We start from the raw sequence: 25,311 nt of genomic DNA on the forward strand, positions 1-25,311 counted from the left end.
CACAATGCTAACTATTACTCCTTCTGGCAACAATGAACATTATGCAGAACATTTGCATTGTATGGTCTTACTCAGTCACTAAAACAACCCTTGGACTGGCCTCAGCTACACTTCTTCTCTAATTAGTTTTGAAGATCTATCCCATGCCTTGCAATAGGGCTGAGCTGCCTATCTTTACACCGACTCTCTAAAGCAGGGTCACTTCTTTCTTGACCTTCCACCAGAGACAGGCTGCAGAGGTACCTGCTGTAAGTGTCTCTCCCCGTTCTCATTGGCAGGACTGCTCTCCGACCCGTTGCTGCTTCCTGACTGCTCTTTTTCATTCAGCAAAGCTGTGGCATATGCTAATGTGTCCTGCAGAGATTCAAACACATGAAGACAAATTAGGGCTGGTCCTGAGTAGCAAGCACACTTGAGTGACATCTGGCAGCACTTTCCCCATGGCTGCCAGAGCATCCCACAACCCCTTGTCCTGTGAGACCTGTTAAACAACCTGCAGCAGCGCTTTTCTCAGGCAAACCATCTGTTCCCATTGGCTCTGAGGACACCAGTTCACTGTCTTTCACAAAAAGACAATGGCTGCTTCTGTGTCTCATTTCCTACCCTTCCCTCTCTTCTCTGAGCGGTGGTTTCAAAGCATGCCAGGGCAGACACCTCTTACCTGAGCTGAGATGGTTCGCTGAAAGGTTTTTCCAGTTGAGGTTTCGTTAGAGACATTGCTCTGCGGAGTCCAATAATGTTCTGACATCTGGAGTAAAAGGCCAAGCAGAGGTGATGGGTAAGCCCCCCACGAGTACACAGTTCCTACTCTACACACCCAAGTCTAACAGCCAGAGGTGCAAGTCTACCTAGACCTCCACACCCCAATTATTACGGAGGACCGTCCCCCACTTTCCAACAGGAAGATACTGCTTCTTAATCAGAGTGCTGGCCTCGACTTTTCATCTCGGGAGTGAAGACAGATGTTAAGTAGTGCCCCCTCATCATTCACGTCTGTGTTTCCCATACTTTGTTACTGTTGAACATCCATGGTCCAAATATATGAAAAGGAAAGTTCCAAAAAGAAGTCATTCTTAAGTTTTAAATTGTGTGCCAGTTGTGATGAAACCCTGTACTGTCCCACTGTCTGGTCCGGCCATAAACTACTTGTCCAGCGATGTATCTACCCTCTATATGCTACTGGCCCAAGGATCTCTCCACTGGTAACACATCAGCATTACAACAGCCATGTGGTCTGCTTATACCATCCACCTCTTCACATATGCATCACATCATTTCCCATCACCACAAGAAGCATTAGTACAGTACAAAATTCTTTTATTTCAGTACACTGTTATCATTTTTCTAGTGTATTCTGTCCCCATTTTATTATTATTATTATTATTATTATTATTATTATTATTATTATTCATCTCTTCCTGTGCCTAATATCCAGCTAAACTTTATCATAGGTGTATGTATCTAAAAGAAAAACACAGCATATGTAGGCTTGGTACTATCACCCACCTGGGGGCATGTCTTAGATCATAACTCTTTGGAGCTGGAGAGATGGCTCAGTAGTTAAGAACACCTGCTGCTCTTACAAAAGACCTGAGTTTGGATCCCAGCACATTCAGGTCCAGAGGATGTGACACCCTCTTCTGGTCTCCATGGGCACTCACAAGCATGTGCATATACTCACATATACACATAAATAAAAATAAAATCTTAAGAAAAAAAACTGCTGGGTGGTGGCGCACACTTTTAATCCCAGTACTTGGGAGGCACAGGCAGGCGGATCTCTGTGAGTTTGAGGCCAGCCTGGTCTACAGAGTGAGTTCCAGGACAGGCTCCAAAGCTACACAGAGAAACCCTGTCTCGAAAAAAACCAAAAAAAAAGAAAAAAGAAAAAAGAAAAAACCCACAGCACTGTGAGATGTGAGGGAGAGGTTGTTACCATATTAAGACACAACTTTAATATATATACATAATGTACTGACTAAAGAAATGTTTGGAGGGCTAGAGAGATGGCTGAGTGATTAAGAGCACGTATTCTACTCACAGAGGACCCAAGTTAGATTTTTAGCAAACATGTCAGGCAGCTTAAAAATGCCTATGAAATGCCTATGACTCCAGCTCCACGGGATCTGGCCTCCATAGGCACTAGCGTGTGTGTGTGTGCGCGCGTGAACGCACACGCACACACGCACGCGCGCACACACACAAGTAATAACAATAATAAAATAGATCTAAAAAAAATTTGACATCTCAAAGTAGTTTGAGGTCATTCTATGAGTTAAGTTTACGAAAAAAACCTTTTTCTGGGTAAGATGTGTTGTTTTAGATTCCTATGTTATAGAGCTGGCAAAGTTCAAAATTCTATTACCTTCTTCTGTAACCACTGTACAGCCCAACTCCAGTGATGGGAATTCTCCTTGAAGTATTCTTTAGCAGCAGGACACCTGGTCATCAAGGATATTATTAGTAGTCAAATCCTTTTTGAAAATATTCTTGCTCAGCTACAGCTGAACTTGAAACATGAAGGCTACTTTTACTAAAAGTAAATTTTCCCTTTATGTTTGGACAGGTAAAACCATCATCTGCTTGACCTCCAAAAGGCAGCCAAGGCAAATACAGTGCCTAGTCTCACTATCTCTAACTATCTCAACAGTTCTGCTAAAATTCAAAGCTGGAAAACCAAACAAACCCAACTATCAATAAACTGTGTATTTAATAACTAATCTTTGTATATAATCAAACTAATCTTTAATTTTGTGTTAGAAGAAGGGAGAATGAGATTCTGGGGGAATAATTTGAAAGCATCCTTTCCATTTACTTCGCCTATCCAAATAACTGTCCTTCATATCTGAAGAGAGCGCCGAAGATGATGTCGCCACTGGTGTGTGTAGACATGACACGTGAGGACACTGACAGGCACCTGGGCAGCTGCTGGTAGGGGACATGCCATTGGTCCTAGCACTACTTGGAAATGCCCATCTTGACATGCTGCCATTACCAAGTCGAATCAAGGGACCCGCAGTTGTGGCAGGAAGACACCTGTCTGTGTCCAGAGTACTATGTCCTCTAGAAAAAAACATTATTTCACGTAAACCCTACTTTCCTGTTTGGGAAGTTCAAGCACAACAAATTAAGCCCAACAAACTTCTCATTCTTATTCTGATACAAGTCCAAGAATGGCCATTTCTATGCCTACAAAGTGGGGCAAAAAGATGACTCAGTGCAGGTACAATACAGTCACTATAGTCACTGACCTTGTTTGACTATGGACTACACAGGGCTAGACATCAACTACAGAAGGAGCCACAGCCTGTGGCACATAAACACAGGAAGGAAGTTCTTACTAGAGCATGGACAAACCTCGAAGACATTGCACTAAGTCAGGCAAGGTAGTTATGAGTTGTTGGGTACATGGAGGTAGAAGTTAGAACGACTGCCAGTGGCTCAAGGAGAAGGAAATGGGGAGTCAGTGCTCAGCAGGGGTTCAGAGTTTTAGCTTTGGAAGATGAAAGGATCTAGAGATGGATGGTGATAGGTACAAGTTTTCTTAACACGTTGTACAGTTATTTACTGTTTATGTGCCATGGTACACACACACGTGCAGGCCTGAAAACAACTCCTGGGAGTCGCTCTTCCTTCCACCAACACAGAGGAGCTTACGTTACTCAACTGCACGGACTGTATACTTGTTAAGGTGTTATGTACCGTCTACTGTGTCATGGTTAAAAAGTACCTTCACTCTGAGGTCAACCTCAAAGTGTAAGTTTAGTTCTAAGACGGCGGGGATGCCACTCAGACCATCTGTGACCGACATCTTCCCACCGCCAGGCTGCTGTAAGGAGTAAATGAAGTAGTACCAGCAAAGCATCTGGCACAGAATCCTGGTTTGTAAGTGTTCTACAGAAATAGGTGACAGGATTTTGTCTCTTGAGTGACTTTCAAACTGGGGACCTTGGGTTCCAAAGAGCTGCTGGTTAATGGAAAGGACTTGGGGAAAGTTCACTGTTGCTCCTGAGGTCTCCAAACCCACCCGATTCCTGCCCTTCTGACAAGGCCGGTGAGCCGCCTTTTCTTCTTTGGAAATTCTGGGACATCTACTGCTTTCTAATATCCCCCTTCAGTTTCCTTGGGGAGACAATCTTTATAGGTTCCTGTAGTTTTCAAGCAGGCATGTCCTCAAATCTGTCAGATTCTCTCAGGTCCCAAAACAAGGCAGTTCCCACCCCAGAGTCAAACCCACTTCCTCTCTATTTTAAGTTTGTACTTACTTTTGAGCAAGAGTGACAAGAAATTTGACACACTGGTAGCAACGACTGCTGTCCACATGGTTACTGTGATGCATCAAAGCTGGAGGAAGACAAGACACTTTAACAAGAAGGCCCTGGAAGGTTCAGGTAATAGTGACTGTTCTTGCTCTGGAAATAAGTTTGATAAGTGGGTAGGGAACAATTACCTGACTCAACAGAACCATCCAGATTCTAGTGTTTTACTATGTTTAAAAACACAGGTGTATGTAGTAGCTTGACTTCTAGAACTGGAAGAATTACAACTTCAACTGGATGATATTCAAAACTCCCCCACACTGCTGCCCAGACAAGAGCAGTTACAACTATCATTTGATAATGGAAATTTATCAAATGTTTCCTATTTTCTATTTTAGCAATTTAAAAATACTTACTCTTTACATGTTTATGCTTTTAGGTTCCAGAGGACCTGGTATGGCTGATGCTAGGATTACAGTACTCTGCCCCAAACTGGGCTAGAAACCTTCGAGCTTGTAGCTCTTTTTAGCCTTACATGGTGGCTGTTAGGTTTGTTCCTCTTAATGCTGCCATGTGCTGCTTAAGGATGGGGATATATTCTGAGATTTGTTTGGTAGGTGAGGTCTTTGTTGTAAAAGATCAGGGGGAGCTTATGCAAAGGAGAACCACTAGTGACATAATCTTATGTGACCCTATTTTAGGTATAGTACACCAGTGACAGAAATTTTCTGTGGACCATGATGGTACACAACAAAATCCAGTATCTGTGATGAAAGAGATTTTTGTGGATGGTAGAAGGTGGACAGGCATGTTTTTACTGAACCATTTCTAATGCAGAGTGTATTAAAAATAAGTCATATTTCTACAAAAGAAAGCCCAGACAAAGAACATGGTAGACAATGGACATGTGGGTCAAAAGACCACACTTCATATATCTGTCAGTACTGTGAGTCTAGGGCGTTAGGTTTTCTTCCCATGGCTGCTGAGGAAGAAAAGGATTTGTTAACAGAAAGACCCCTTTAGCGTTTAGAAATCTTTATAGCATTCCTGAACCTTCCCTGACCTGGGAAAGAACCCTAGAATGGACCTACTGCGTAGAAGGACAGTCTCCTGGTCAGGATGAGGAACCCCAGTGACAATAAAAGCTGTCTAATGGAGCAGTGATCTAAGTCAGGGAGAGCAGAGGAATGGAGCTTATTTATAAATTCACTGCAGGCACTTGCTCCTTAGCTGGTATACTTGCCTAGTAATCCATTTTCTGTCTCAAACACAAATTTGACTCGCTCTACTTGTATGGGATCTTCAATGACCTGTCAGAGGAAGGAGACAAAGTTAGCAACTGACAGCAGCAGCAGCAGCAGCAGCCTGTGCACAAGCTCCTGGTCTTTCCCCACAGCTCTACTCCAGGGGTTCGCTTCTACAACAAAGCAAATACGAAGGGATGTTATGCGACTGCCATCTCTAATTCAAAGCCAGAATATAAAACTATCAAAGATCCATTCATTTCCTATATATGTGTTTCTAACAACTCTATCCATAGTTTTCTGAGGGCTGAAGACAGATGTTTTGTGTTCCTAAGGACACAAGATCATTTTTAATTTATTGAGCAAAAATGTGGTTAAGTTTTGCTGTTGGACAGGCCCTTGCTGCACCTGCAGCTATTGGCATTGAGTGCTGCGCACTACAGCCCACTGCTTGGTCTGTTGCTGCCCAGTTCAGTGATACATAGCTCTGTATCAATTCCCAATGTTTATAAAACAGGACTGGGGTCAAAAGGAAGAAAAAAGATCAGAAAGACAGGATTTTTAGCAGATGACATCCATCGAGTATTTCCCATGATGTATTTTTAGATTTGAAGCCAGTCAGTGCCTCTGCACTAGGTTCTAAAGGGACACAGTCTCTCTTCTGGGAGGCCCTGGACTAGTCTCTCACACCAGCTCATTCCAAATCATTACATTCTATTAGTTCTCTTTCCAACTCATCTGCTCCTTGTTGGCCTTCTACCCTCTGCCTCGTTTTCTTGCCAGGCTCCTGCAAGTCCTCCCACTATCCAACCCTGCTTGTTTTAGTTCTCCCTTCAAAACAATTGCCAAAGGCGTCCTGCTGTGCAAATGAGCCACTTCACTTTCCTGCTTAAAACATTCTCATGGCACACCATCATAGACAGCAGAGCTGGGAGATGTGGAGATGAGCAAAAAGGCAGGTTTCAGGAAGTAGGAGTGATGGGAAACTGGAGGCTACATGCACACTCAAGGAAGCATATGGTTACTTCTCTTGATGACTGCTGTTTGCAAGAAATGGAACTAATACGGCTTGATCATTTCATATTCATTGGTTAAATAAAACCTGTGCCCTAGAGAAGAAGTTGCTGCATCCTGGCACTGGCAGCAGAAACCTTTCGTAACCTGTCTTTGTCATTCTACCCCATCTGCGCCCCCCAGCTCTCCTACATGGCTCTGTTCCATCCTTTAGTCACACCAGTCAAGTCCACAGAGGTCCTCTGTCATAACAGTGTCATACCTGCAAACCCAGCAACTGACCTCTGAGCGTTGCCCTCAGGGTTAAGCACAGTGACTCACACAACTGAGGCCTCAATACAAGTTAACTGTCATCCATTCCTCCTCTGGGCTCGGAAGTATAATTGCCTGCGGTTTTGCTTGGCTTTTTCAATATACTGAAAGCTCTTAAGACTTTCACTGCTGCTCCTCCCTAATTCAGTAATGCACGGGACACATGACTGCTATGAAGAAGAGTCAGTAAACGCGGGCAAGCTGAACAAAAACCAGTAAGGAACCAGTGATTCATAAACACAGGCTAACTTGCAAACATGTAAATGCAAGCGAGTCAGCAGAGACTGTGCGACTTACCAATATCTCATGCAGTAGCTGGAATGTATTCTTTAACTCATGGGGTGGAGCAGTTTCTAGCTGGTTCTGAAAACAATTTTGTGAAAGGATAAAGATTCTGGTAACTTCTCAGTGGAAAGCACAATTCTGGAATCAAGTTCTAGTTCTACCACTGTTTGTCTGTCACAGTCTGTCAACTCCTCTCCGCCCCAGTTTCCCCAGATCCTTAGCCAGGAGCAAGTAAGCCTCTAAGGCTCTTTCAGTTCAGTACTCCACGATACTGTTACGTTATTAGAAATGTGAGGAAGGAAGGGAGAATTCTGAGTCACTAACAACCACAGTCTTACACAGCTACATCCACACTCTACTCTTCCTTCGAAGGGATGCCGGTAGCAAAGAGAATGAAGAGGGAAAACTCTCAGGTAAGCTTTGAGTGAATGTATTAAAAAGTCAGCTTATGGCCGGGCGGTGGTGGCGCACGCCTTTAATCCCAGCACTCGGGAGGCAGAGGCAGGCGGATCTCTGTGAGTTCGAGGCCAGCCTGGTCTCCAAAGCGAGTACCAGGAAAGGCGCAAAGCTACACAGAGAAACCCTGTCTCGAAAAAAACCAAAAAAAAAAAAAAAAAAAAGTCAGCTTATGAAACAAAAAAACTGCTAAGATACACTAAGAAAACAAGGTTTATAAAATCCCTTTCTGCATTTAAAATTGATTTTTATTTATGTGTATATATGTGTGCAGGTGTCCACAGAGGCTAGAAGAGGGCATTGAAAATTCCATGGAGCTAGAGGACAGGCAGCTGTAAACCACCTGGTGTAGGTGCTGGGACTGATCTCTGGTCCTACTCCAGCCTGTGCATAAGTAAGTTGGAAAGATACTGCAGTTCATCAACACACTTCCAAGGTGGCAGGGATGGCACTAATAAAACACTCTGCCTAGTGTTGAACGGATCACCACAACTTCGAAGGCCAGTTCTGTGTCTTCCTGTTTTGTAGAGGGAAGCTGCTTGGGTTCATAGTCACAGAGTGAGTAAGCAGACAAGAGGATGAGGACCGAACACCTTTTACTAAGAGCCACAGACACACCTCACTAAGTACCTGCTGCTTGTTAGCACCAGGCATATCTCTATTACAAACAGGAGTATGAAATTCTACTACACAAAAGAACTTCCATGGGTAGGAACTCGTACATCAGTGTGAATTTCATACAAAGACCTGAAAGGAAACATGCCTATGTGACAGGACTGCTCCTTGGGGCGGAGTGGGAAGTGGACTATGGATGACCAGAAGTACATGCCAAAGTAGACTTTGGCCTTATTTGTGTACTTGTATTTTTTCACCAAGAGAATAAAAACCGTGTAAGTATGTAAAGATTTAAAAACTAGTAAAATGACATGCATACTTAAACACTTTTCTAGTAACACCTAGAAAGGCGGTGAGCAATGTGGTAAGACACAGTCCACAGCCAAGGTCTCAGTCCCAAAGCCCTACTCTATCACCGGCTAGCTGTATGACCCTCCTTACTCTGCCTCAGTTTCAATGACTGGAAACCACATCGATTTCATGAACTATTTGAGAAGTAAGTGAGTTAAATGTAGTACATTTGACATAGTTTTTGTGCTTAGTAGGTGCAGTGGGTGAGGTAGTGATTACTGTATTGATCAGTGCTTTTTAATTAATTATATCACTGTTCTAGAAGACATGAAACCCTATTTTTTATTTTTAAGACACTGCAGGTAAAAATAATTACAGCTGTGAGACAATTTCACCCACTAATGATCATCAGAACATTAATATTATTAAAGTATTATCCTGAACTAGTTAAAAATTGAACCACATGCAAATGCTTACCACCAGGCAAAGGGCTAAGTGAATTACGGTACCCGAAGGGATGAAATATGGGAAATTACATGACCAAGTGAAAGAAGACAGAATTATAAAGTCAATAAGCTCTTAATTATATTAAAATACAAAGACAAAATAAAAAGATATAACAGAGAATAAATTAAAAGAATGCTCCGGTGGTCATCACTAAATAGTGGAGCTATGAATTCTTTTCTTAATTCTGTAAAATGAAACAATACTATGTTTACAATTAGGAAAAATGAGCAAGGCCACGCTCTCCTAGGGTCTCCGCAGAGCGCAGGCTACAGCAGGCATGGCTCCGGTAACTAAGGTACCTTAATGAAGTGCAGCATCGTGAAGGAGAAGTGCTCATTACAGAAACAGCAGTACACCACCATCTCCATGAGTGCCAGCAGGGAGCCGGTCAGCTCGCGCAGAGCAAACATGACCTGGTGGGAGACACAAGGGAGTCAGCAGGCAGCGGTCTGTTCCTGCTTTCCCCGGAATTTTCAGAGATTAAGAACAACGACATTGTCCTAGAACCGGGTTTCTTGTTAGAGGTCTAAGGACGATTTCAGCGTGTCCGAGCCTATCTGTCACTTTACACAGGTCTGTACAAACATGCACTTTTACCCCACAAGGAGTCACCTTCCATTTTCAAATGCAAGCATTCTCATGAGAGGTTAAAATAATTACTAATGATAGGAAAATAAAATAAAACAAAAAAAGATTTAAAAAAATTCTTATGATATGTTATCCTTATCTCCATGTCAAATCAGATTATGGAAGTCAGAATTCACAGGAAGGTAGCCCTGGGTAGAAGGAGAGCTGGCTGAGAAGGCATACAACATGTGCCCTGTGCAGGTATGGGGACAGCCCACATCCACACTCCTAAGGTTCACATACACATACTTCTAGGCTGCAGTGTTTTAGGACCAGGGACAAACAGACTGGGGACAAAACCTTCTGATAATGAAGTTACTTTAGAGGTGAACTGTTATTCACCTTCTTCTGGGCCTTAAGGGTAGTTGGTGGGGCTGGAATGGAAGTCTAGTTCTTGGACAAAGTAAGATGATTAGGGCCCACGTAACACATTTAACCATCCATCCACGCAGTGCTGGACACGGAATATGCTGGGTAAGTGCTCTACCATTCAGTCATGCCTTATCTCTAATGTTTTTGAAATGCATATAAAAAAGAATAAGCATTTCTTCTCTTAACAGTATTTCCTTTCACCAGAGTAACTTGAAAAACATATCAACAAAAGGATTTTGCTCAAATAGGAGAAAAGGACATAAGCAAATGTCTTCAGCACCGCAAACACATACCTCTAACAGATAAGGTTTCCCTTCAGACAAGAACAATAAGGCTTCGACTTCCTCGTGGAGGGGCAGCAGAGGGCTTGAGGGAGCAACACTAATAGGTGGCCGTTGTTTAAATATGCCAGGAGCTTTAGGAGACCCAAGAAACAAAACATAAAGCACAACTTGTCTCACTCGGAAATGTCCCACGAAACACACGTCCACCAAAGAGTGAAACTCTCAGGTTTGCACACACAATTGCTGAGTTCTTACAACTCAGTCCTTCAGTCTACTGGACCAAGGAGCTATGCAGACAATTCCTATTTTTTCTCAGATTTGCCTCAGCTATAGCTTTGAAAAGGTACCCAAAGCTGCTACCAAGAGACACTGGACAAGTCATTGTTCTTTAAGCAATTGTTTATGAATGACCAGCTATGCTAATGCAGACTCAACCCGCACCAAAGGGCTGATTCTAGAAAAATGAGGATGCACACTCTTACTTCCTTTTGTAAAACTGTTTGAACTCACACAATTAGCAGACTTCTGTCTTTTGAGATGAATGAGTCAGATGTAGAAAGCAAACTGTACTCACAACCATGTGTCATAGTTAGCTTTAGCCGTCAACCTGACACAAACCAAGGGTCACAAAAGAAGGAAGCTCAACTGAAGAATTGCCCAGATGAGACTGGCCTGTGGGGCATTTTCTTCACTGCTAACCTGTCTAGGATGAGAGAGGTGGCTGAGCAAGTGGAGGGGGCAAAGCAGGAAGCAGCACTCCTCTGTTGTTTCTGCTTCAACTCTTGCCTTGGCAACCCTTGCTGATGGACTATAACCTGTAAGCCAAACAAACTCTTCCCCCACTAAGTCGCTTTAAGTCACAGTGCTTACCACAGCAACAGAAAGCAAACCAGAACTCCATTCATGTGCTTGCCCTTCAAGGTCCCTTTATATGGTTTTGAAGTATCCTTTGGCTAGAACGATGCACTCTGGGATTTGTCTTATTTCCTGCCTTTAGATTTTTACTATGCACATTACCACCACACTTGGAGCTCTATCACTTGCTAGCTGTGAACCTGTGTCTTTAAGCTTTCTCATCTACAGAAGGGGATAGTACCTCTCCAGTTTGCCGTGGGGAATGAACAGAGTAAATACAAGCACCATGTCAAAGTAGAGGACACAGAGAACACTCACATAGTTAGCTGCTTTGCAGTACTACTGTGGGATGGTCAGGACAAAGCCCATGACCAGTACACAGGCACAGTACACGTGTGTGATTAGGACACGGAAGTGTAGTTGTGACTCTTCTATTGGTGGTGACAAAACAGAAAATGCTACTGTTTCTAACCTGTATTAAAAATTCTTCACTACTTTACATCTGAACCTCCTTTTCTGTCACCAAGTACTTTGGTATCTTATCTAATTAATCCTTACTATACCTAGAAAGTTATTTTTTAATATTTTCATTTTGTATGAAGGGCCATAAAGGTCAGGTGGCTTAGTTAAGTTCACAGAACTTGGAGACAACAGCCCATACCTTGGCTATTTTTCCTACAACATCAGTTGCTCACACTATGGTGATGAATGAACTCTGAATTAATCTTTAATCTAGAGCACTTTAAAATAAACTTTTTCTTTCCTGCATCAAATCAATGACTAATTTATCTTCTCTTGTTACTGATAAACTAATTAAATAAGGGGAGGTTTAGCATTAATTAAAACAAAAAATTGAAGTGCTCCTCAAATATCAAATAGTCTGTTGAGAAACAAACACTATTCATTCAGTTCCTAAGATCAGTACTTCTCTTCATGCTTCTCACGTATGGTCAAACTTACCAACATTCCTCTGGGAAGAGACATCTGTATGCAAGACCAGCAATGCGACAGTGTTGTGGAGATTCCCAAATTCCCGTGCTTGTGCTGAACTCCATCGGCGTATCTATCGTTAGAAAAGATTAAAACATGCCACCATTCTGCGTGGGGAAAGGATCTGCTAGCTGGTAATTTACTGAACCATGGTTATCTCTCGATGCCCACAGTAGAGAAGAGGTCAACATATAAAAAGTCACTGTCTAATAAAGGTGTCTCAAAGGGTCTGCTGCCCTGAAAAACATTAACTCAGATTCTAAAATCAACCCATTCAAAGTATGTAGTTTAGGCTGGGTGCGCTCATGACATGCCAGGTAGTTTTCCAGACTCAGTGTAATGGGAAAGCCCATGAAGCTGGAGGACAGGAGGCCTGACCATGTGGCAGCCCCTAATGTGCTGTATAAGTGGGCACATTCTCCGTAACAACGCTTCACGTAATGGTAGAGATAATGCTAGCTGCTCTGGCCACTTTGTGGCTTTGAGGACCAAGTGAAATATAAGGATGAAAGCACTACAAAACTAGTGTATTCTACAGATGCAAGACAATGTCAAGTGCATGTGCAGGTCAAGTACAGTGAACTCGAGCCAATCATCAGTCCCTGGGATGGGTCTGGACGAAAGAGAAGTACTGCAGATATCAACAGTCAACAGCCACAGCACACTATGGTATCAGGACTTGCTTTTAACTACTTAAGTATAACAGCAGCTAGGTGATGTGACAGGGAGCTGAGAGAAGCTTAGGAGCTTAGGTGGCAAGTCTGCCCATGCACAGCATAGCACACAATAAAGAACCTCAGACTCCAAAATCCTTAGAGCTGGGCAGATTCCTGTTTCACCAACACATGTGCGTTGTGACCTTGCATAAATTACATGGCACAGTTGTGCTTAAATACTTGTCACAGAATGGGAGTAACACTGCCTACTCTACTGAGTTGTATGTATCCAAACTACCACCATGGTCCACAAGAAGTACTCTATCACTACTGGATTCTAGCATTCTATGTATTTAAAAATCTACCAAACAAAAGAAATATATGGATGGGAAAAACAGAGCTATATAGGAATTTCTAACAGTTCATGTATGGACACATCCAACCACATATATAGTATGTTCTGGGAACTAACATGTTCCTAGCATTTGACTGAGAGTATCACACTGCAGTATAATTCAGTTTTTAACAGTCTAGCTTCACAGATGGATTCCAACTACCCTCAAAACATTCACTGCCCTAGGGAAGGAAGGGGAGAGTTCCAAGGCCACCAATTTCTTTTCCTATTGAACCTCCTTTTATTAATCTCCAAAGACTTTTAAGGTCTTCATAGTACTACTACCCAGAACTAAATGAAGTTAAAACATTTACCACCCACAAAAAGAAACAAAATGAAACCCAACAGCATCTCACTGAGAAGAGGAAAACAGTCCTTACCTGACTGTTCTGTCGATTGATTCCGAGGAGAAAGCTGATCATGTGTCGCAGTGCTGAGTGCCGCAGAAGAAGATCTCCAGCCCTAATACCTTGCTGTCACAAGGCAGTAGAATGACAGATTATACTCTCAGCCAGATAAAAGTTGTTTTAAAAATACAGTCAGATGAGACATTTCAAGAAACCCCTATGTTAAGTGCTGTAACTTCTGTGTAGTGAACACTTGTTCGCATCTAATTAAACACCTCTGGAGCCTTACACTGCGTCCTGTGGGAAACCACCGACGCTGCCCTCCACTGCTGGAGTAACTGTACCTACTTGTGTAGTAATTCTGGCAGGTCAAATAATCCATTCACTTGGATTTAATTAGAAACACTCACGAAACCACAACATAGAATGGAATCTAATATTTTTCCATGTATGAATTATTTTTAGATTATAAACCGACTGCATTAGGAAATACATTAGAAAACAATAATTTACCTTTTGTACAAAAGTGTTGAACAGGGAAAAGTACTGAGCACAATTTTTACAATTTTCTGGGACATCTTTATCCAAAAGAGCAAGCAGGACTTCCAATAACTGATGAAGGCTTTTTAACTGGCAAGAGGAAAGAGGAAATTATATAAAAAAAAGAAGACAAGACAGACTCTTGTCACAGGCTTAGTTTGAAGTAAACCACCATAAGAACAAAGGGAAATTAACATAATCCAGTCTTAGATTTAGATGGATTTATGCTTTGGAGAGCAAACCAGAATTATCCTTTTTACCTTCCAGAACAGTGTCAGTATTGTAGGAGAACTAAAGAGGCTACTTTATTTCCTAGGCACCAGAGTCCAGGTCACAATTCTACTGGCCCAACTGTCACGTTTTCTCCAGAGCTATTTCTCTGTCTTACAGAGAGGTGGGTACCAAGGGGAGATGGATTTCTGAATCCCTCCCTCCACGAGGCTGCTTCTTCACAGTCACAGACGCAGAGAAGAAAACACAGGCACAGGCAGAAGGGCCAGAAACCAAGCCAATGGAGCAAATGGAGAGCAACAGCCTGATGGATGACACGGTAATACCGACTGGACTAGGAACTTACTTGAACGCCCGCTGACGCCTCATGGAAAGCTTTGAAAAACATTTTATTTGTTTAGAAACCATTTTGGTATGACATTGCTTCTGCTTTCCCTCCCACCCCAAAGGTTTCTGGACAACTCCCTGGAAATTCATCTGTTATTCAAGCATTAAGACCAGGCTCACTATGCTCCTAGTCCTCTGAAGATGGTATTCATAGACTTCTGGAATACCCCATCCATCCTGTCACACCCATTGTAAATACAAGTTAGCACTTACACAGCACTTCATTTTCAAAGTACTTTACAGTATAGATATAGTGGGTGGCAAGCGGTGTAATTTCCGTCATGGGGAAAACAAACACAAAAATACATCAGTTGGCTAGTAAATAGAATTGACTTCAGGAAGTGGCTCCCATGCTTAGACCCTCTACTCCTTTCTCTTCCACTACCTGCTCTTCTGCCTTTAAAAGGTTGGTGATGTTCTATGACCTAACTCTAAGGAGACTGCACTAAATCTGCCTTTTGACTTTAGAGTATACAGTAGAAGAAGGAGAGCAAGAGAGTTCTTAGGTAAGCATTCTTGAGACACCTTAGGCAACTGGAGTGTCTTCAAGCAATGGTATTCACACTCTCTAAGCAGCTCCCTACTTTAGACTGCCTGCACCCAGGTACGGTTTTTGCTTGATGAGAGGTTCTGCTGCTTAAACTGATGAAAAACTATTGCTTTACAGGATATGAAAGTCCAATGACTCCTGGAATCGAGAGGAGCACTTTCAAGACCTTCCTAAAGAGCATATTTGGCTTCCTGATTCTCTGGCTGAGCGTCTGGTCTAATAGTGCTTGTTAGAATGGGTGGTACCGGGGAACTAAGGGCTTGGGTGCCCAGACACTGGATCTGGAACATCCTCCTTCAAGGATATGCTCAAAGTTGCATAGTGAAGTCAACATCTGATTCTGAAGCAGTCTTTCCTGTAACCTGTAATTCATTGATACACAAAATGCCTGGAGTCAATGTTTGTAATGAGCCAATTTATTCTAAAACTTATTTTTCAAAGTTTTCCATGTAGTATCAGCTGTTTGAAACAGCGAACGTGGTGAGTAACTGTTGTACTTGAGGAGACTTAATAACGGAATGAACAACCAGACTGATGATATACACCACAGACTTCCCCATAGATTTAAACCCTTGGAAACTGAAGATGGGACTAAACACCAGAGTTTGTTTTCGCATGTGTATGCTGAATCGGGATTCTGAAGATGTAACTGCAGAGAATAGGGTTAGGAAGAAGAAACTATTCCCTGAAGGATAGAAACAACACTCAGGGAATGATGAAGACCTGGTTGGCTGCCAAAAGCAGTCAGATCAGGAAAACAGCTTTGAGGAAACAGCCAAGGGTGACTCAGAATGTCTAGATTGGTGTCGAGACAACTATTAGTCTCACTTCAGAGTCTAACACAAGTCCTTGAGAGAAGACTGGCCAGGAGTATTCTAGAAGGAAAATCCTAAAGCAGACAAAAGCAGACCTGAACTCTTTTCAGTTTTTATCTTAGTATCTGGAACATAAAGAGGGACAGACAGAATGCCTTCTATCTTGGCATATATCAGAAAGTCACTGCGTATGTGCGTGCACACACACACACACACACACACACACACACGCATACGCTCAGCCACCAATTTTAGATCTTCTTTCTTATTATGTACAACTGAGAACATCTGATAAAAACAGAATACATAACGTTGACAGTGAGACTGACCTTATCCTGATAAAACAAGGCACTGTCTAAGGTCTTCTCCAGAATGGTGGCCACAGCAACACGTACTTCTCTCACACTGCACTCCAACAAGAAAACTCTAAAATAAAGAGAAACACGTTATAAAGAAGGACACAGCCGGGCGGTGGTGGCGCACGCCTTTAATCCCAGCACTCGGGAGGCAGAGGCCGGCGGATCTCTGTGAGTTCGAGGCCAGCCTGGGCTACCAAGTGAGTTCCAGGAAAGGCGCAAAGCTACACAGAGAAACCCTGTCTCGAAAAATCAAAAAAAAAAAAAAAAAAAAAAAAAAAAAAAAAAAAAAGAAGGACACGAGTGTGCAACCCTAGCCTGCCCTACACACTTCTAACCTAACAGCCACGTAGTAAAATGACTCAGAGGTACTAGTTCAAGTATCCTGAGACCTTCCAGGCTCAGTCACAGCAAGTGCAGTTTCCCCAGATCATTCCAAATGCTGTAAGTGAGACATGGCAACCAGACAGATGGGTTCTGCTGCAAGTTCACCAAGACAGTAACTCAAATACTGAAAAGACAATAGATACCCACACAACATTTGCACTAAGGCTTAGCCAGATGCATACGCTCTTGAGGAATCCTGTATACCTCCTGATGTAACACTAAATAAAAAAAAAAAAAAAATTCTAGATCTAGTAGATCTAGAATCGGGGAGGTCTAGTGGGCAAGTGGAGACAGGGGATGTAAGCATTGAAGGTTAACAGTCACAAGAGACACATACACTAAAGTCATGCTTGAACTTTGTAGGACACGGATCTGTACAAACGTTATGGCCAGACTACATTCTGAGATATTTGGGGGGTGGGGAGACTTAGTGGAGTGTAAGAAAATATGAAGGAATTCTTAATTTTGTTTGGTTTGAAAATGTTAGGGTGCTTATGCTGGGAAAAGCCAAACTCCTTTATTTGATAGAGACACATGTTGAAAAATCAGAGAATTCTATGTCTGAATTAGCTTTAAAATAGAAGGAAAGCCGGGCGGTGGTGGCACACGCCTTTAATCCCAGCAATCGGGAGGCAGAGCCAGGCGGATCTCTGTGAGTTCGAGGCCAGCCTGGTCTACCAAGTGAGTTCCAGGAAAGGCTCAAAGCTACACAGAGAAACCCTGTCTCGAAAAACCAAAAAAAAAAAAAAAAAAAAAAAATAGAAGGAAAAATAACTCGATGCATGGAGACTGCGATGCATAAGAGAAAGCTTTGCAAGATACTTCTGGCTACCTTGATGTCTGTTTATAAATGTCTACAATAAAAAGTTCTTAAAGAATGTAAGTATTCTTTATGTTAGTGGTTCATGTTTCTTTAGGTCAACTTGCAAACATTCACTATTACAAAACCCACACAGACCTACATCAAAAACTTGCGTAAAGAAAGAAGTAGCATGGGGTGTTGATGTGAAAGAGGCCATAATCATCTTCATATTTTGGTTACAGAAATATTTGCATAGGCTATCTATCCATCCTCACTCCAAAATGTAGTAAAATCTGAAATCTGTGGGTGACTATGTAATGTCACTATTGGAAAATTCTATATCATCAAACTGTTAAGCATACAAAAAAATGAATATTGCATAGAATCACCTCCAGATTATGTTTACATAAAACAAAGTGAATAAATGTTTATATTTGTGTTCCATTCTAAGACACATCACTATAAATGCAAATATCCATCAATTCAAAGAATTTCCAACATAGTCTGGTCCCAAGCATTTCAGAAAAGGGATAGTCACCTTATGCATGCTCTCTTCTTTCTCTCTGTTCTGCATTAGTGAGGACACATTTTAATTAGAGCAATGATAAACTATCTTGAAGGCTCTCTGGGCTGGGGAGATAGCTTAGTAAAGTGCTTGCCCTGCAAACATGAGTTCAAGCCTCAGAATCCCCAGATGGGTTTTTAAAAGCCAGGCACTGTAACAACACTTAATTCCAGCGCTAGGATTACAACGTGGAGACAGGTGGACCCAGTCTTAAAGAAAGGTGAGCGCCTCTGCTCCTGAGTATGCTTTCTGCCTCCACACACAAGGGCAGCCAGGTGCATCCACCCACCCACACATACATATGCACACACATATGCAAAATAAATACCCTGGAGGTTCGAAAGAAAGAACTAGATAAAAACCATTTTTTTTAAAAAAAGATTTTAAAAAAGATTTATTTTTGCTTTATGTGTATGGATGTTTTGCCTGCACAAACATACACCACACACATGCCTGGTGACTTAGGAGGCCAAAGGAGGGCAATGGACCCTGGCTCTGGAGTTACAGACGGCTGTGAGCTGCCGTGTGGGTCCTCTGGAAGAGCAGCCAGTGCTCTAACCATTGAGCATTTCTGCAGCACCTGTTATTAATCTCGGAAAAGTCACAGCAACTGAAAGTAATTAGACCTTATAAAAAAGATCACGTAATCCACTGGGATGCTTGACAACAGGAATACTAACAACTACTACCAAAGGAAGACAATTTCTCAGGAGACAATCAAAATCAAGTCTCCCTTTGTATAAATAAGGCGCTGAATGAAATATTTTCTATACACTTTACAAATGTATAATCATTCTTTGGCACAGTTCTTGGGAGACTTACTGGGAAAACATTTTCAAACTGAATTAGAAAACAGGGTAAAAGGCTCTCTTTACTGCACACTTTAAAGGGGCAGTACATAACTCTTCCAAGAAATGTATACAGTCTGTCTTCATGAGCCGGATGCATCTGCACGGTGTGTGTGAACAAACAGTTGAGCACGCATCTATGGCAGGCCCGCTGTGTGCAGCAGGGAACAAGCAGACTGGATTCTGTCCTTAAGAAGCAAGCTCAACTGGACACACACACACACACACACACACAAAACTCTAAGGAGTACACAGAGCAACAGGGCAGGTCTGCAGCAGTCTCTGAGTATGCGTGAGCTTACATTTGAAGGAGCAAAAGGCGATTCCTACACCCAGAGCAGAGGGAACAATGTTCCAGACAGGAGTATCAGGAATAAGGGGCTTATGGCAGGTGAAAAAACCTCAGCATGTTCAGTGAGCCAGTGAGCCAGTGAGCCAGGCTGGCTGAGAAGTGACTGAGAGCAAGCCTGGAAGGACAAGTACAAGTGCAAAGCTTGGATTTTGCTATAGTGCGAGGCGGATCTACTACAGACCTTTCAGGAAGGAGTAGGCTTGGGACACAGCTCAGTGGCAGTGTTCACCCACATGTGTGATGCCCTCAGTTTTATCCCAGTAACACAAAAAATAAAATAAAAATCCAATTAAACTTCTAGCTTATCACCAGCCTGGGCTCCCTTAGTAGAGAGGGACCTGCATTTCTCACTTTCCTGCTGTGTATCTGTTTTAACACAAGAAATACAGAACACATCTGTATGCCAACAGAAGTGACCCAATGGAGGAAGTCTCCCAGGTAAAGACAAGGAGCAGGAGTTAACTGCAAGGCCAAGTTCCTTGGGAAGGCTTGCAGACACAGATTCATTTGGAGAGGAGAGGATGCCTTATAGCCTGGAGATGGAAAAAGACTAGAGCAGGTGTGTGGCATGTGTGATAAGTGACCATTTACTAATCACTTTCTCAGTGACACCCAAGGCTAGGCTACTAGTCAGAAGTGGGGTGATCTCACATGAGAAGTTTAGAGCCAAATCAGAGGGAAGAAGAGCCTGCTGGGGCCAAGGAGACAGGATAAGTTCTCATTAACATTGAAGGGGTCTCACTGGGCTCCTCATATAATGATGAACTCGTCAAGGATAAGGGAAGTTGACTCAATAAGCTCAACTGGGAGTAAGAGGTAAACAATAAAAGTGATTGGAGACTCTAGAATTTTTATCTGAAAAGGCACATTCTTTTTCTACTCACAGGTACATAGGCAATGTACTATCACAGCTAACTTTTTTGGGGGGCCAGAATCTAAGCATAGTGTACAGTAATAGGGCTGTAATAGGAACCTCAGATTCCCTATTTACTTGTTACCAGACTGAGTACCCGAGGAAAGGACTTGCATGCTTCTCCTGAGCCAGAGCAAGGATTAAGGGTCTGCACGCTGTGAACACCTGGCAGACATCACCTTACATTCTCTCCCTGCAGTCACTGAACCCCTTGCCAGCATCTAGTCCAAAAGATGATTTTGGAGTGGTCTAATTTCCTTACTGCTTCCGTGAAAAGCTTAAAATGGACTTTAATCTGAAAAACGATTTCAAGTTGAAATGTAACAGGTTTTAAGAATCTTTACTTCTAAATGATAGCAAAGGACACAAATTTCTTTTAATTAAGAGATCTTGACACTTACTTTACCAATTCCCGTCCTTCAGAGCTAATAAAATACTCAACAAGCCACTGACAAGCATCCAAACTCTTTGAAAGTAATGCTTCAATAGTAGCAATCCATTCTTCAGTATCAACCCTTTTAAAAGAGCAAAGAGCAACGTTAGGCCCAGCAAGTGACCCCAGCGTGTCGTTTCATAGTGTGTCACGCCTGTCCACCTTATTCCACTGTGGACAGGAACCAAGGGTAGATGAAATGTTCAGTGACTACCCACTTACATGACTCAGTGTCTCCATGTTAGGTTATTCATGGTATAACTCCTCCCTCCACAGGACAAAAACATGTGCAGGTGCCCACATCTTTGACTTTACTTGTATCTCTTGATCAGTCCACTTCAACTGATGAACACCAGATCTGTAACATTTTGTCTGGCACAACTAAGCCGGTGTCAACAAGGGCTCACCTTTAGAATAGCTTTTGTCTTGTATTGCTAAAATCATTAACATGTTTGAAGCATAATAATGTTTCAAGATTTGGACAGAGAAAAGGTGGCCTGACTATATTACCCACAATCTCACACCACTCCTGAGACCCCAGTGACCCTCAAACACCACAGACAAAATGGAAACAGTACATATAGCATGTAGATACCATGAATACATTTCACAAATGAAAGTAGCAACTGAATTTCTCTACTTAATCCTATGCAGACCTTAAAGAACAGATATATGTTCTCCTTTCTAACATCACATAATATTGTTATCACTCAATGTACTTTTGGTTGTTACATATAAAATGAGGCTCCCATTATTAATTATTTTTCTTCAAGAGTCTGGCTGGAAAATCTTTCCCCAAACCCAGACTTGATAAGCATACTCACTTTGCTAGCCAGAGCTCCACTGTCTTCTAACTTTGACCAGTTGCAACTCAAGTCTCCTCTTTCTCCAGGTATTTTCCTACAAACCATCCCTCAGCTCTCTTTCTCCTCCAGTCGCATATGAGGACCAATAATTACTAACCCAGAATCTATAATGATCCAGGCACTTTATCAGGTGTTGGAGATAAAAGCCAGTAATGAAAAAGATGCTGACGATATCGATATCTGGAGCTTGTAACATCACTGAAAGTCCTGCTGCAAACTCTTCCATGAACTGCTACTGACCACCGTCCACACTTCCTAGTCTGGCACCTAGTGATTGGTCTTAATTGAGCCCTGCTGTGGAATGTCATTCTGTATGCTGTGAATGTGTGTTGCTCTGATTGGTTGATAAATAAAACGCTGATTGGCCAGTAGCCAGACAGGCAGTATAGGCAGGATAAGCAGACAAGGAGAATTCTGGGAAGAGGAAGGCTGAGTCAGGAGTTGCCAGCCAGACACAGAGGAAGCAAGATGACAAGGCAGAACTGAGAAAAGGTACCAAACTACATGGCTAAACATAGATAAGAATTATGGGTTAATTTAAGTGTAAGAGCTAGTCAGTAATAAGCCTGAGCATTTAATGGCCAAGCAGTTATAAATAATATTAAGCCTCTGTGTGATTATTTTATAAAAGGCTGCGGGACTGTGTGTGAGAGATTTGTCCTGACTGCAGGGCCCAGGCAGGACCAGAGAAATCTCCCAACTACAGAGCCCCTTACAAGTAAATATACAACTTTCAGAAAAATACAGCTAACTAGTCACACATGGGTGCCTTAAGCAAATCCTGTTTGCTACTCTAGATTCTTCCCTTCTGCCTAGGATGATGCCTTCTCTATTTGTTCCTTTTAAAATACACTGACGGCACTGACAGATATGGTTCTGCCCAGTTTTCAAAGACATGGAATTTATGTCTCATAGCACAGCAATTTCTTTATCAACCCTTCTCATCCAACCTTTCTGAGAGACAGAGGCTATGTCTTGTAAGCTGGGCACATCAGGTAGTACTGAAATATTTTGAAAAGCTGAATTTATAAAGTTATTTTTCCATCGAATTAACCAGTGTTTTCTGTAACAGACTTGTAAAACATTATTCTTACCTGAGTTTTTTCTTTGTTCGTAGGTAAGTTTGGAAAAGGAACTGAATGGCAAGCTGCAAGCTCACCTTTGCCATACAAGGATAATATGGATGCTTTAGTTTAGTCTACGAGAGGGAGGACAAGAGGATATTTTTCACAAGTCTTACAAATCATTACATATTTATACAGACCTAATCTCAGCATGTAGGAAGTAAAGGCAGAAAGGTAAGGAGTTCAAAGCCATCCTCAACTACATGGAAGTCCTTGGAGATAGTCTGGACTACATGAAATCCTGTCTCAAACAAACAAACAAACAAACAAACAAACAAACAAACAAACAAACAAAAACAAAGCCTAGCCAGCTAGTAATAGTAAACACTCATTTATATTTTTTTAAAAAGTTAGGATATCTTCATTTTTAAATGAAGCCCTCTCAGAATAGTCTTTGCCCTTTTTGGCAAATTATAACAGTAGTACTCTAGACAAGGAAGTACTAGAAAGTTAATTTTGAGTCTGACACTATATGACTACAGATTAGGAAAAGTTAATCCATAAAGCATAGGAGCAACTGATAAGACCTCAGCCACTCAACCTCACAGTTCCTCAAATTTGTCACAAAATCTAAAAATTCAGTATGTGTAACCCACAGCACTCATAATCCACACTGCACAGCCCCAAAGCTGCCTGCATGTTGGTGTCACCCACTAAGTAACACATTTATAGGAAATGGGGTTTTGCATGTAGCTGAATGCTAATACCTGAAATAAGGGCATCATTTTTTTTAGTTCTTTAGTTACAACCAGCTACTTACGGCATTCAATGATGCTAAAGACAAAACAAAACTGAAATAGTCACTACTGTACACGTCTCTATTCTTCATAAACTTGAGGTTTTCATCTCTCACCATCTACAAAACAAAATCAGTGATCATTTTTAATGAACAGCTAAAATAATATGTGGAGGGTTATTTTTACCAAAATGTTTAGGTAATAAGGGTTTGTAAAAAACAAATTATAATTTATAATTATCTTTTTTCAAGCTTTGAGTTTTGTAAAATGAGAGAGAGAAATCTTCCTTTAAATCTAAGGCACTGTAGAAAGCTATCATCTCTTCTAATCTCCTTTGGGGAACTCAGCAGGCTGTGTGAAGAGCCAAACAGAACTCCCTAAGCACAAGCAACTCCATACCTCCCCGGCTCAGGCGGCTCAGCTCTTCCTTCTGAAGAAGACTGCACATTTTCCTTATATTTTCTAGCTCTGCCTATCTAGCTTGGGCTGTCTAGTGTATAAGGTCTGGATCTGACAACTGTATGGTCCTGATTTTAAACCCTTGTCTTGTGAGATTCCTTTTTTTTAATCAGCCTTGTTTTGCTCCATTTGAAAAACAGGAGTAAGACTGCCTACAATTCTACAAGGATTTAGAAAGTTTAATTAATTCATAAAAACCTGTTTAGCCAGGTGTGGTGGTGCATGTCTTTAATCTCAGCACTTGGGAGGTAGAGGTGGGTGGATCTCTGTGAGTCTGAGACTAGCTTGATCTACACAGTGAATTCTAGGCCACCATGGCTACATAGTTGAGAACCTGTCTCAAAAAACCAAACCGAACTATAACTTGTTTATGGTCTGTAGCACAGAGCAAGTATTCAGTAAACAATGGCCATCACTTTCAGCTTAGTCTTAACTGATGGTTCTGAGTCTTGACTTGTACTCTTAGATAAAATAATTTCAACACTGTGTTTCTCTATTCAGGGATGGTGCTGGCGATCTTGAGCGTATGTTCATTTTTTGTGTTCTCACACTGTGGCACTATCTCTACAGTCTCTCTCTCTGTCATAGAAGACACAGGACAGTTGGGGATGAAGAAGTGGCACATGAAGACCATAAATAGAGAAGACAGCCAGAAGTACTCTGGACTTACAATATGGATTCTGACATTCATCTTGATTTTCTCCCTTAGAGAATTACGTACCCACCCTCCACCCAAAGATTTATTTTCATTTTGTGTGTCAGTATTTTGCCTCCATTTATGTACGTAAGTACACCATCGGTGCCTGGTTCTGAGAAGTCAGAGAGGGTATTGAATACCCTAGAACTGGAGTTACAACTGGCTGTGAGCTACCACTGGCTGTGAGTTACCAGGTAGGTGGTGGGAATTAAACCCAGGTCCTCTACAAGAGCAGTTAAGTGCTCTTACCAGCTGAGCCACGGCTCTATCCCTGTTTACGTGGTTCTCACCTGGTATATCCGAGCAGGCATTTTCTCCACAAACAGTCCTTTCTTCTCACCTTTTTTAACCAGCTTTGTTAGAATAGAAAGTCTGTCATTATTAGGCCTATGGGGCCGAGGAGAGGATTGAGGCGAAATCTCAGGTGAAGATGGAGCTGACCTGAGAGAGAGAATCAAAGAACTGTTGAGCATAAAGGAGTTTTGTTTCAGCAGTCTTTAAAGCTGCCACATTTATATACTGGGATACTGTACTTAAACATAAACTGCAAACTTTTCTGATCCAATATAGTAAAAGCAAATTCACTAAGAATAAGACCGTTAAAAAACAAAACAACAAAACAAACCCATTTTTCTGGTTATAGTATTATGGTTTGGGCAGAAAGTGCATTTAGTATGTGTATATATACATCTCAATTCTAAACTGAAAATAAATCTCAATTCTGTCATGAATAATTTATAT

General features: G+C 41.9%; 1 protein-coding gene across 3 annotated transcripts in view; it reads right to left on the minus strand.

Annotated features, from left to right (window-relative positions):
- Positions 1 to 25,311, minus strand: part of Usp24 (ubiquitin specific peptidase 24) — a 141,866-nt gene that overhangs the window by 2,755 nt on the left and 113,800 nt on the right. For all 3 annotated transcript variants that reach the window (XM_052718723.1, XM_052718724.1, XM_052718722.1), the window contains 16 exons: positions 24,861 to 25,011; positions 23,438 to 23,533; positions 22,648 to 22,751; positions 20,656 to 20,769; positions 16,361 to 16,457; positions 14,022 to 14,138; positions 13,542 to 13,634; positions 12,082 to 12,184; positions 10,276 to 10,397; positions 9,283 to 9,396; positions 7,127 to 7,192; positions 5,503 to 5,569; positions 4,266 to 4,344; positions 2,366 to 2,441; positions 662 to 748; positions 244 to 354 (listed from right to left, as the gene is read on the minus strand). In XM_052718723.1, coding sequence (XP_052574683.1) covers positions 244 to 354; positions 662 to 748; positions 2,366 to 2,441; positions 4,266 to 4,344; positions 5,503 to 5,569; positions 7,127 to 7,192; positions 9,283 to 9,396; positions 10,276 to 10,397; positions 12,082 to 12,184; positions 13,542 to 13,634; positions 14,022 to 14,138; positions 16,361 to 16,457; positions 20,656 to 20,769; positions 22,648 to 22,751; positions 23,438 to 23,533; positions 24,861 to 25,011 — 1,597 coding nt within the window. The remainder of the gene's footprint in view (positions 1 to 243; positions 355 to 661; positions 749 to 2,365; positions 2,442 to 4,265; positions 4,345 to 5,502; positions 5,570 to 7,126; positions 7,193 to 9,282; positions 9,397 to 10,275; positions 10,398 to 12,081; positions 12,185 to 13,541; positions 13,635 to 14,021; positions 14,139 to 16,360; positions 16,458 to 20,655; positions 20,770 to 22,647; positions 22,752 to 23,437; positions 23,534 to 24,860; positions 25,012 to 25,311) is intronic.

The sequence above is a fragment of the Peromyscus californicus genome, unplaced genomic scaffold (genome assembly GCF_007827085.1).
Source record: "Peromyscus californicus insignis strain IS unplaced genomic scaffold, ASM782708v3 Scaffold_5__1_contigs__length_169319896, whole genome shotgun sequence".
Classification (NCBI taxonomy): domain Eukaryota; kingdom Metazoa; phylum Chordata; class Mammalia; order Rodentia; family Cricetidae; genus Peromyscus; species Peromyscus californicus.